This window comes from Myotis brandtii, unplaced genomic scaffold (genome assembly GCF_000412655.1).
Source record: "Myotis brandtii unplaced genomic scaffold, ASM41265v1 scaffold904, whole genome shotgun sequence".
Classification (NCBI taxonomy): Eukaryota; Metazoa; Chordata; class Mammalia; order Chiroptera; family Vespertilionidae; genus Myotis; species Myotis brandtii.
The window spans coordinates 647,680-660,442 of record NW_005371715.1 but is presented as its reverse complement, the minus strand read 5'-3'; the positions used below and the strand labels follow the sequence as shown (position 1 = coordinate 660,442).

Sequence of the window (12,763 nt, the reverse complement as noted above, 5' to 3'; positions counted from 1 at the left end):
AAAAATTCACAAGAGGAATTCAACAGAAGAATTCATAAAGCAGAAGAAAGAAGTAGCAAACTTAAAGATAAGTTATTTTAAAGTATCTGGTTAAAGGAGCAAAAGGAAAAAAAAAGATTAAAAAGGAGTAAAGAGAGTTGGAGGGCTTTATGGGACATGATCAAATGGATTAATATATACATTATTGGATTCCCAGAAGGAGAAGAGAGAGAAATGGGCAGAAGGCTTATTTGATGAGATAACTTTCCAAATCTGGGGGATAAAATGGACATTCAGATTCAAAAAGCCCAAAGAACTAAAATAAGAATGAGCACAATGAGGCTTACACTGAGATACATTAAAATCCTACATAATAAAAGGCTAATATGCAAATTGTCCCCTCGGGAGTTTGACTGGGAGTTCAACCGGTGCTGACCACCAGGGGGTGGTGAGGAACGAAGGAAGGCCCCAGCTGGCAGCTGGCAGCCGGCAGCCGGAAGGCCCCAATTGGCCCTGATCACCGGCCAGACCTAGGGACCCTACCCGTGCACGAATTTCATGTACTAGGCCTCTAGTCTATTTAAAATCTCCACTATATTAAAATGAGCAGAGGCAGGGTCAGAACATGTTTTTAATAGTTTGTGTTAAAATTCATGACTTGTAAAATGAAGTGATTTCAGCTCACAAAATCCTCAGTGCTTATATATCCTTATTCTACAAAGTTCCACCATTCTCTTATTATAATAAAAGAGGAAGAGGGAGTAACACAAAGGTATACTCAAAACAAACTCCAGGAGTCCATTACATAGCATAACTCCAGGATGGGGGACTATTCTGTGAGACTTCAGGACAGACAGCCTCCATAAGACTAAAATGAGCTCGGGGTGAAACCCTCCAGAAGGCAGCAGTGATTCACTTAGATTTCAGAGCATGTGAGTTAGGATGAACACAAAGAGGCAGAATACTGTAAAAAAAGACCAACACTTTAGAGAGCCTAAGTGCATTGTTGCTTTACCATCTTGAAACTGAAAGGGCGAGGGCTATGCCCTCCATCTTGCCGGTATCCTCCATGTTGGGGTAGGAGCCACGTGCTCAGAACCCTTTCTTCCCGGAAGCCCAGGCTTCTGCTGGCCACGCCCGGGATTTTAAACTAACCAATGACAATCAAGGGACGTGCGCGCCATAGAGATGACCACATCCTGTGTAACAAGACCTGACTTGCGCCTGGCCAATCGGCAGGGCCCACAGTCAGTCCACTCCCCTCACTCCACCCCCCTATTAAAACCCTGAGTTTCCCACGCCATCTCACTCTGCTCCCGGTCGCTGCGTCGGCCGGAGGAGGGAGTTGGGTTAGCTAGCTCAATAAAGGACCTTCTGCTATTGCATCGAACTGGCTGGCACCTGGTGTGGTCTTTGGGGATCTTGAGATCTGGGCATAACAGAAACAATCCCAATTCTTTTCAATTTAATCATAAATTCTATTCCCATGCGTTGGTTTCTGTGCGTATGCATATTATGACTTGGGGCACTCTGATCAGTATTTCATTCAGTCAACCTAAAGGGTGAGGAGACTGATTTGTCACAAAGACTACAGACATAAGACATGTTTATTATATTCAACAACGGAAGGATATTTATCGAAAATTTGTTGAATTTGATTTATTGAAGATGTGATCCACTGAAGACTATGTTAGTAGTATATTGTATGTTATTTATAAGAAAATATGAAGCTTTTATTATAAAAGTGGATGACTATAAGGAATTAAGAAACATAAAAATCACACTGACTACTTTTTACATTAGATATTAAAAAAAACTAGTAGTGTTTCATATATTTTCCACAATTTGAATATTCCATGTCTTGAATCTAAATATTTGGCCATCTTGGGCTCTAGCATGACTTCTTAAAACATGAAAACCAATTTTATTCCTACTTAACAATCTGTCCAATTGTTTTGAATCAGGTGCAGCAGCAAATGAAGAACGGTAGAGTGTATTATAAAGGAACCAAAAAGGGTTGAGAATCAGAAAACCTGGGGTCAAGTCTCTGTCCTTCTCACTATGAAATTTTGGACACCTGATACTCAGTTTCTTCAGGTTTATGTAAGGGATCATTATTATTACTTTGGAGGATCCTTGTGAGAATGAGATGTGAAAATATCTGTGGCCATAATTTGGAAAATGTAATGTGCTTATGCAAATGTTAGATGTTCTTATGTGCTTCTTTTAAATGCCTGCATATACACAATAGAGACTATGTAGAAAAAATGGAAATGAAATGAAATTTCCAATTCATTAGGGCACCACACACTGCAAGCATTAATGTGTGCCAAAATTAGCACTGTGGAGCTCTAATTATACAGATTAACTCTCCGTGATGATCAAATGAAGCAGGGATTCTTTATCTTAAATGTATTGTTATAAAGTCATAGTAAGAAGCGTGGAATCAACCACATCATTAAAATTAAAAGAATTCAGCAAATTGCCTGGTCTCTGGAGGGACAGACATCTTCTCTTGTTTCAATTTAGCTTCATTCAATATTTCTAAGAAAAATATCCTGGCCAATATAAATCTGAACAACTGAGAATGGACTTTTTTTTTTCTTTTTTTTTTTTTTAACAGCACAGTACAAGCATTACCATGTCCTACAAAAATGTAAGTTTTTAAGCACTATTTCGTATCTGGCTAATCTTTCCAGATTCCTGAGTTTTTTCTTAGGTCAAGCATAATATATGCCAAGTTTGAGAAGAAAGTCAATTTCATGCTAAATTTAATAAAACTTTTACAGTGACAGGCAACATCAAATATATTTAATTATACCTAAAGTATCAAAGATGAATATTCTGGTGTTTTGTTGAGAGCTTTTACAAGGAATAAAAAATATGATTAACACAATCATTTAAAAATAAGTACTTATTTGAAACATCAAGGGTGCATTTATTAATATTTGAAACTGAATATATGCATGCTACCTGAGAGGCACTGATAGTTCCATTTCTTTCTTCTGTATTGTAGGTTTTCCATCTGCAGTCATTTCAATCATACAAGCAACCCCAGGGCTACCAGCAGGCACTGTGAAGCTAGAAATGAAAACAGAAGAGGCCATTGATGTATGTGTTATTGGCGAGAACAGGATAACTTCACACATGGATGGTAAGTACTTCCTCAATGAGAGAGGTACTTTCTGGATCACAATAATCCTGAAATATGACTCAACCACGTGTGAACCTTTTAGGATAGATAAAAGATATATTTCTTTTCTAACACTGCATTTTATTCTCCTTCCCTCCTCCTGTCTTTAAATCAGGACTTGAAATGCTTTCAGAAAGTCAGATTCCCACAATACAAAGAGGACTTTATGTGCCTACGTAAGTATTGATAAATTTTGTGTTAAATGTGGTCGACATATGGTCTCACTCATGTAGGAGATTGTTGGACAAGTAACATCAATGTTAAATGATGCTAAACTCCCTAGGTAGAAATTTCCCCTCCCTGGCCTATAGGGGAATAGAAATGGAATAAGAAATGAAAGGCTGCATACCCCTGAGCAGTGAGATTACACTGTGATACAGTTATCAGAAAGCATGCTGCTAATGTACTGTCTGGTACTGCTTTTCAGAGATAAAGAAAAGCATAAGGTTAAGGGAATTTGTAGAATGAATGGCAGAAATGGTCAATACATAATTGAAGATTTATCAGAATTCTAGAGTGATGCAATCAGAAAAGGTACACATATTAAAGTACTTAGCATATTTTTAAAATAGAATTTTAAGACATTAAATTGATATTACCCTTTCTCTCGACATATATAATAAAAGTAACTTGCACTGTGATGAAGCCTACTTCATAGAGATAGTAGGAAATACATTTACTAATACTAACAGTGATACTCTCTGCATATTAAATATGTGAATGATTTTAATGCTCAATATTGCTTATTTTTATTTTTTAAATTCTGGACAGTGAACATACCCAGTTAAAAAACCCCCACATATTTTTATTGATTTCAGAGAGAGAAAGGAGAGGGAGAGAAAGAGAGAAACATCAATGATGATAGAGAATCATTGATTGGCTGCCTCCTGCACACCCCACACCGGGGATTGAGCCCACAACCTAGGCATGTGTCCTGACTGGGAATCAAACCATGACCTCCTGGGTCAAAGATGGATGTTCAACCATTTAGCCACACCAGCCTGGCTATTTTGAGTTTTAACCCACTGTCCTAATTTATCCAGGACTGAGAGGGTTCCTAGAACATGGGACTTTTTGTGCTAAAACCAGGGAAGTTCTAGGCAAACAGGATCAGTTGGTAATTCTACTTTTCAAATAAAAAGTCAGTTTTATGAAACACTCATTAGTTCAATCATTTACCAATATTTTTCTTAAAATTAATTGTGGAGACTAAGTGGAATGGGAAAACAAAGTGGAACGTTCTTTTCCTCGTCCCCACTCCAAAGAGACAACTGCCTGAGATCCCCTCTTCTCTCTTATCTAGAAATACAAATCGGATCTGGTCCTGGCAATACATCATCCCACAACGTTTTTGGCCCCCCCTCTAGTTTATGAAGCTCATTTCTAATGTTGATAAGATCACTGTGGAAAATTCTAGTAATAACCTCTAGGACAGTGATGGTGAACCTTTTGAGCTCAGCGTGTCAGCATTTTGAAAAACCCTAACTTAACTCTGGTGCCGTGTCACATATAGACATTTTTTGATATTTGCAACCATAGTAAAACAAAGACTTATATTTTTGATATTTATTTTATATATTTAAATGCCATTTAACAAAGAAAAATCAACCAAAAAAATGAGTTCGCGTGTCATAGGTTCGCCATCACTGTTCTAGGGGGTCCCATTTGTGTGCACTGCATAGGGTAAGGATCTATGAAGCACAGCGGCCATTATAGTTGAGATGGGCAGGTAAACCTCTGTAATGCTTTATGCTGGAGATGGAATAGCTCTGAGGTAATGCACACGTCCTTGTTCAGGAATAAGATCTCTTTGTTCCATTTAGAGCCCATTAATTCTAACCCTGAACTGCAGTTCTACAAAAGGAAGTCCTCTATTTGCTTTCTGTTACTGCCTGCCATTCCCCCCATCGTTTCCATCAAATGGTTGCTTCTATTGTCTGCTTAGTCTATGTACTATTTTAGAAATTGACACTCTAATTCCACCAGAAGATTTTTCCAGATTCTTATCACATTCATTTTTATGTCTCATATTTGCTTATAGACCAAAGTATGTCATAAGAAACAAAAAATGCTCTATAAACAAATTAGACATTATGCTACATAAATCATTCGAGGAAAAATCTAAGTGCATATCCCTCATGTCTCTCAAGTATTGCTGAGGCCAGCTGAATCTAATGATTTAAAGACTCAAGGATCATATTTTGAGATAATCCATTGACTGGCTGAGTGATCTTAGGTAAACCACTTAACCTTTCTTCCCTGAAGTGTGATTATCCACAGAGGGAGATAATCATTCTTAGCTCATAAATGGTTAGTGAGAATCACATTATTTAATGTACATAAATCATTCAGTGCTAATATTAAAATCCAGAGTTAAAGCAATTATTTGCTGACTAGACAGGGATCTCTAAAGAGATTTTTATTAAAATAAATTGCACAGTCAAGTTGAAGTGTTCATCTACTTCTGCTAACACTGCTTGTAATGGAATTCAAAATGAAATACTTGGGTTGCATTATTTAAAAAATCAAAATGTGATGAAACAGACCTATTTTTCAGTGTCCTTAACATTCTGGTTGGCGGACCCATTCAGATTTGGAAGAGATAATTTATTTAAAATTTTTAGAAGATCCTGCTCAAACTGGAAGTTTAGGTATCCAAAACCAAGGGAAGCATTGCAAAAATGTAAACAATCGCCCTAACTGGTTTGGCTCAGTGGATAGAGCGTCGGCCTGCGGACTGAAGGGTCCCAGGTTCGATTCTGGTCAAGGGCGTGTACCTTGGTTGCAGGCACATCCCCAGTGTGGGGTGTGCAGGAGGCAGCTGATCGATGTTTCTCTCTCATCGATGTTTCTAACTCTCTATCCCTCTCCCTTCCTCTCTGTAAAAAAATCAATAAAAAAAAATATATAAAAGTCACCAATGGAGGGTGGGTTGGTGAATTGAATCAAGTACTTTTATATAATTGAATTCTACCCAGCTTTTAAATAGAGACTATAGAATACTAATTAATGGAATGAAAATATATTTGTATAAATATGGAAAGAGGTAAATACAATCTGGATAATATAGCATTTTTATAAAAGTATGCAAAGCAATTATACCAGAACTACTCTCACTAACATGAGCAGTGGCTCTCTTTACATGTGGAATGAGAATGGTTTTTAATTTTCCTCTTTTATTTATTTGCATTTTATAAATTTTGACATTGAACATGTGTCCATTTGACCTCCTAAAACAAAAATTTAGTTTTAATAAAAAGCAAATCAAGGATTAAATAATTCAGTAACATTTTTCTGTGTCTCTGAATTTCATGCTTTCTTTCCAGGCACATCTATCCATCAATCTTTTTCCTGAGTATATATTTCACAGTTCTTGTAATGAGAATTTGTGGATAGTAAACATAGTCATATCACATTTCACATCACCCTTGCATAATAGTTTAACTGTGTATAAAATTTGACATGTTTTTTCTTTTAGAACTTAAAGCATAGTACATTATTTTGTGCAATTTGTTGCTGATGTGAAGTCATTATCAGTTCCATTTAATGGCTGTTCTTTTAATTTTTCTTTTTATAGCTTTAAGATCATTTTTATCAGTAATAATGAGTCTAGGTGTGGATCAATCATTATTTATTCTTCTTTAATACTCTGAGTGCACTTTTGATCTCAAGAATTACGTATTTCTTTAATTTTGGAAAGTTCTCACTTGAATTACCTGAAATACTGCTTTCTGACATTCTCTGAAATTTCTTCTTTCATATTTTTTCTAGAATTCATATGAGTTATTTTTAGGAATCTTGTTAAGTTGTTCTCTAAATTTCTTAATCTTGCTTTCATTTAAAAAAATACTCTCTTCATTTCTCTATCCTGTATTCTTCCTAGACACCATTCCCCCTCCCCCACCAAGAGTCTCCAGGACCATTTATTTTATCTATTGAGTTTTAAACTTCAATGAATATATTCTTTTACCCCCAATATTCTGAATATTTTACATATATTTGGTATTAATTTGCTTTTGTAATTTCTCCTTTAAGATAAATGCTATTTTTTTCATTTATGTTTTCTAGCATCCTAAGAATACTTATTTTAGTATTTGTCAGATTTTTTCCATAAAAATGATTTTAGTGGAGGGTTCATTTTTTCATTTGCTGATTTGCTTGTTTCCTTTCTCAGTCTTGCATGTGTTCTGATATTCTGCTGTGCAGGCTCATTTTGAGTGGGAAGTATTTTTGTTTTTCCCTGTTCTTCCTCCCTCACATGGCCCTAATCCTGTGATCTTCTGCTGCACTCAACTCTGCCTGCATGATGAGAACTGCACCTGCTCCTCTGGCCAAACCGACCAGCACTTAAACTAGAATCTTGGGCAATGGGTTTGGTAGTTCTGTCCATCCTTGATGTTATTAAACGTATGCACAGGTCCATTCACAGAGCTAAAAGGATTGCTCGGTGCATTTCTGCTCACGACACTGTGTCTGTGTTCTGTTTTCTTCCTGTGCTGGCAGCTTGCTAAAAGTCAGAATCCCAGATGACAGTGTGTGTATATGTGGAAGAGGGAGAGGGAGAGGGAGAGGGAGAGGGAGATATCTCATACATATTCCTGAGTCAGTAGTTTTAGTTCCTTTGCCCTATAGAAGTGAGCTTCCACCAGACCTATACCATGCCAGGCCTGCAGTATTACCTTTTGCTGCTCCGCATTTTTGTCTTTTTCTTGTTCGGGAAGATATTTTCTTGTATATCTTCAGTTATCTATTCTTTTTTTTTTATTTTGTCCATCGTTGTTATGCGTTTGACACTAAGAAGGAGCACCAAACTGTGAAGTTACAGAGTCATCTTGCCTAGAATTCCCACATTTTTTTCTTTCATAATAAGAAAAGACAAGAATAAAGATCAAACTAAGTCCTTGTCTTTGAAGGGCTGTGTAAATAGAAAGTTATCTTTAATTTGTGAGAGGCAGAATGAAGAAAAACTAAACAATCCATTGGAGGTGCCTTTATGATTTTGCAAGTTTCAAATTGGGAAGGACTAATTTATTTGGCTTTTTATGTCTCAGGTTTGTTTTGTGCTAAAGGCATTTCAATGCATCTGTCTCACACTGTTTTTTAAAAGCATGTAAGTAAAGTGACTTGCTTGCCTTCTAGAGAGAAATAGGGAGTATGGATTTTTTTCTTCTTCTCTAAGGTACCTATGTTTGATTTGTTAAATCTGGGAGTTTTATGAGTCACTGGCATTAAACCATAATGAAATTAAATTCTTTAAAGGAATATTATAGTGTTGTGCTGAAGGCTCACAAAAAATAGCTCATGCATAATTGCAGTAGCTATAGAGTTTTGAAAGCATGATATAACAATAACAAACTGAACAGCACCAACTGCTTCTAGGGAATATTGCAAAATTGATGACAATACCGAATGCTTTCACAGGTGCAAAATATATATGTTCTTTGTCTTGTCATTAGGTTTGGCTATTGTCCAGCATTAATGTCAGCTTGTCTATTTAAAATTTTGGACATGAATGAACTTTGCTAGTGCGTTTCTTTATTTACCTGAACTAGACTTTGAAAACTGAATGTAAATCCCTAGCTGGGTAGCTCAGTTAGTTGTATTGTCATCCTGATATATCAAGGTTTGGGTTTGATTCCCGGTCAGGGCACATACAGTGAATCAACTAATGAATGCATAAATAAAGGGAACAACAAATCTCTCTCAAATCAATACAATAAAAAACCAAAAACAATGAATGCAAAACAAGTTCTCTGTTTGGATCACACATACGATGCAGTATAGATGATTCAGTTAAATGAATCCCCAAATGAACTATTCTGACCCAAAATAACCAGTCTTAATGTTCACCGCATTAAGTTTTTCTCAGAAGATAGCATACACACTAAGCTCCAGCTTGGAACTTTCATTAAAAGAATCCTCTCAGGCCAGACTTAGGACCGAGAGGGGTTAACTTCAATTATTAGCAGCGGCGCTCTTCATACTCGGCCCCAAGTTTTAGTTGAGCTGTGAGAACACAGCACAGGATACCTGAGGCGGGAGCTCCCAGCAGATGGCAGTAGAAGCACATGGCAGGGATGAAGGGACGGAAGGCACCTGGTCCCCACAAAGATAGAATCTAATTGGTAGTGTGATTGTTTTAGCTCCCTGTTTGCAACAGGGAAACATGGGAAAATATATGTAAACGATTCTACATCAGGCACTATGGATGAAACTGTCCAGGGACATGCAGCGTTCCTCCCCAGTTCATGTTCCTAATGCGATTGTCACGGCTGTGTGAGCAAATGTAAGAAGATGCAGTTTCAGAGTATGATGTAATGGTTTTATACAGCCCTATCAACACAGCCATGTTTCTTGAGTTTGTCAGTGCGACTCAGCACAATTTATATGTTAAGACAGTGTAGAAAAAGATCAGGCACCAAAGCCAGAGTGGTAGGCCCTTTGCCAAATAAAAACAACACGGACACTTTGAAACCATCGCTTTTTGTTCAGAGCACCAAGGAGCTGGTCAGGCTGGCCACACAAACAGATTGTGCAAGGACCACTCTGTGACCTCCGATTGACTGGTCACTCTGCGACCTCGAGGCGACTGTCCTGAGGACGTCCTGTCTCTGGCTGATTGTTAGGAGATGGCCATTGGTTTCAGATTATTTTATTTAGCTTTTCCTCTGACGGACAGACAGCTCAATTGTAATTAATAATAAATTACAGAGAAAACCAGGCCTTATCCTGTGAAGCACTGATGTTAAAGAAAGGATCTGTGATGACGCCTGGGCCCTGCCTAAGCCAGAGCTTCATTTACACCCTTTACTAACCAGAGCAGTGGTCAGGGGAATGTCCACCCTGCTGCCACGAGAGAGCAGAGCTGTGCCCGGAACTGGGATTTTACTTCTGACCACACTGTTCGATTCATGTGCAGTGGGATCGACAGCATATCCTACAGATCTCACGGTCTCTTGCTAGTTCCTCCAAAAGTGGAGATGGCTAGAGTTCCCTTTACCCAGTAAACATTCCCATAATCATTACAATGACACGAACTGAAATTTACACCCAGAAGTGTTGCTGTTTTTGACCTGACATCGGACTTTAACCCATCGGAGCATGGTGGATAGAAGCTTCAATGGTGAGGAAGAGCAGGCTAGCACTGGCTCACAGAGCCCATTTTGTACATCCCTTCCCAACACCACATCAGTGGATTCATGTTGGTAGCTTGAAATTGGCTAGGGTGGCGTATTTATGCCTGGGAAATTGGGAAATGGTACATATCAAATCAACCCCTGATCCCACCCTTTCCCCTGAGAGCTGGTTGTTAAACACATACCAGCGCACACCCCTGAATTTCTAAAATATTTCTTAGTGGGGTTTAAGCATTCACTTAGACCAAGGACATTAAGAAAGTTGCAAAAATCAACTTTGCTGTTGGCATTCTATTTGGAATTTTAGTAGAAAATCAACGTTATTTATAATTGATTAGCTCACAGCTCTAGATTGAATCAATTTACTCTGATGATGAATATGGGTTTTGGGAATATTACCCCTAAAACCTACACATATTCAGTTTAAAAATACCAGGTAGTATTTAATTTTACCCTTCCTTTCTGATACCTATTATTGGCTCAGTTTGTTTTTAGCAAGTTGGGAGCATATTTGTACCCAAGCCACTGAGCAATCAATACAAACTCAGCAGTTAAAAATATTGATTCCTGATCCTTTTCTCTCCAACACCTGAGCTCTCATACAAACATATTTTGAGACACTAAAATTTCCCCAGTTAAAATAGCATATGGAAAAACTCAATTTGATAAGAAACAGATTATCTTACCACCTTTGAATAAAAAGCAATTCTGATATGGGCAGGTAGAGATTCACTTCCATGAGATTATGGGAGAAGCTAAAGATAAGTTTTCTTCAGGAAAAGGCCATCTGTGTCCCTGTCATTTTTTTTTTAATGTGTTACAGTGAGTGTTGGTTCATACTTTTTTTTAAAATGCCTTATATTATCAATAACTGTGTAGTGTCTTGTCTTCTAAATGCTATAGTTTCCACATGGCTTATTGTTTTTGTAGCATGCGATTTTCCTGGCAGGGCATTTTAACTGAGATGTATCTATGTCTCTATATCTCTACATATCTACCTATCTAGACCATCAAATACTTAATGTCAAAATATTTATATTGCTTTATGTTCAATCCAATGAAGCCATTAACAATTCTAGCTTTTTATTAAAACATATGAAGAAAGAGTAGATTAACAGATGCAAAAGATTTAAATTTCAGAAGCACTCTCTGAGCCAAAATTATAAATATTCTCATCACTCTAAGTGTGAAAAGGCTGTAGTGTGATCCAGCAAGCTGTGTCTCCCATCAATACCTCTTTGGCTTCATACCTCTTTGCCAGCTGGCATGCAACCTCGGTGTCCCCTGCCTCAGCGTATTTAACTTTCTCTGAGCACGTACACCTATTTCTCATTCTTCCATAGAACTCTTGCTTTATGGTTTCTGGGGTTTTGTTTATGCCACTTCCCCCAAAGGCTGTAGTGTGATCCAGCAAGCTGTGTCTCCCATCAATACCTCTTTGGCTTCATACCTCTTTGCCAGCTGGCATGCAACCTCGGTGTCCCCTGCCTCAGCGTATTTAACTTTCTCTGAGCACGTACACCTATTTCTCATTCTTCCATAGAACTCTTGCTTTATGGTTTTTGGGGTTTTGTGTATGCCACTTCCCCCTCTAGTTGTCCTTCTCATACCTTTTGCCAAACATGGCTTGTCCATCTTTAAAATTCCTGACAGGGAGAGAAGAAAAGTGAAGCCAAATTCTTACCCCAGGAAACTTGCAATTTGAAGGTAACCAGACAAGGAAAAATTTAAAAATCCCACCAGTATAAAAATAGATAGAATTGATGACTCTGGAAACTAGGCTTAATAATTAAAAGAAGAATTACTAGCCCTTCTTTAATTTTGAGTCCGTTTCTTATTAATAGCTTCCATGAAAGCACTTCCAACTTAAAGACTGAGGGGAATTTAATTGAGTAAGTGATCATGATGATGGAAAAAATGCCCCCCCTCACTCTTATAATAGAAATAACAACACATTCTGAAGTTGTTTCTGATAAGAAATACAATCACACTAAACATTCTGAATATTTTCCAGAAGGTGATGTGTGAAATACGGTAAGTGGAACCAAAACCCACATTGTCTCACCAGGAGAGACAGATCATTGATAGTTAGAGATGGTTTGCAAGTTTTGTATTACCTGATACAAATAGAAAACTAAATTATTAAAGGGTGCATAGGCCCAAGATGACAAAGAAATATAAGCTCTAAAATATATGATCTGTGTTAATTAAGTCATAATGTCTTAATCCAAAAGCGATTTAAGGTAATTTTTTTAAATATAGGAAAAATAGAAGTGAGAAATAGAAGAAAGAAGGAAAAGTTATGTAGAAAATAAATCATAAAAGAAGTTAGTGTCCAGGCAAATGATCTTAAACACAACTTACAATGGATCTATTCCTTCCATAGATGAATGGATGCCTAGTATAAGCAGCTGTCTTCTGAAGGTTGAAGCAGCTGTCTTCTGAAGGTTTCCAG

The 12,763-nt window shown here is 37.5% G+C and overlaps 1 protein-coding gene across 1 annotated transcript in view; it reads right to left on the bottom strand.

The window, feature by feature from the left end:
- EYS (eyes shut homolog (Drosophila)) overlaps positions 1-12,763 on the bottom strand; it is an 815,396-nt gene that overhangs the window by 221,593 nt on the left and 581,040 nt on the right. Inside the window, 1 exon segment of the mRNA XM_014532733.1 lies at positions 2,953-3,060. Coding sequence (XP_014388219.1) covers positions 2,953-3,060 — 108 coding nt within the window.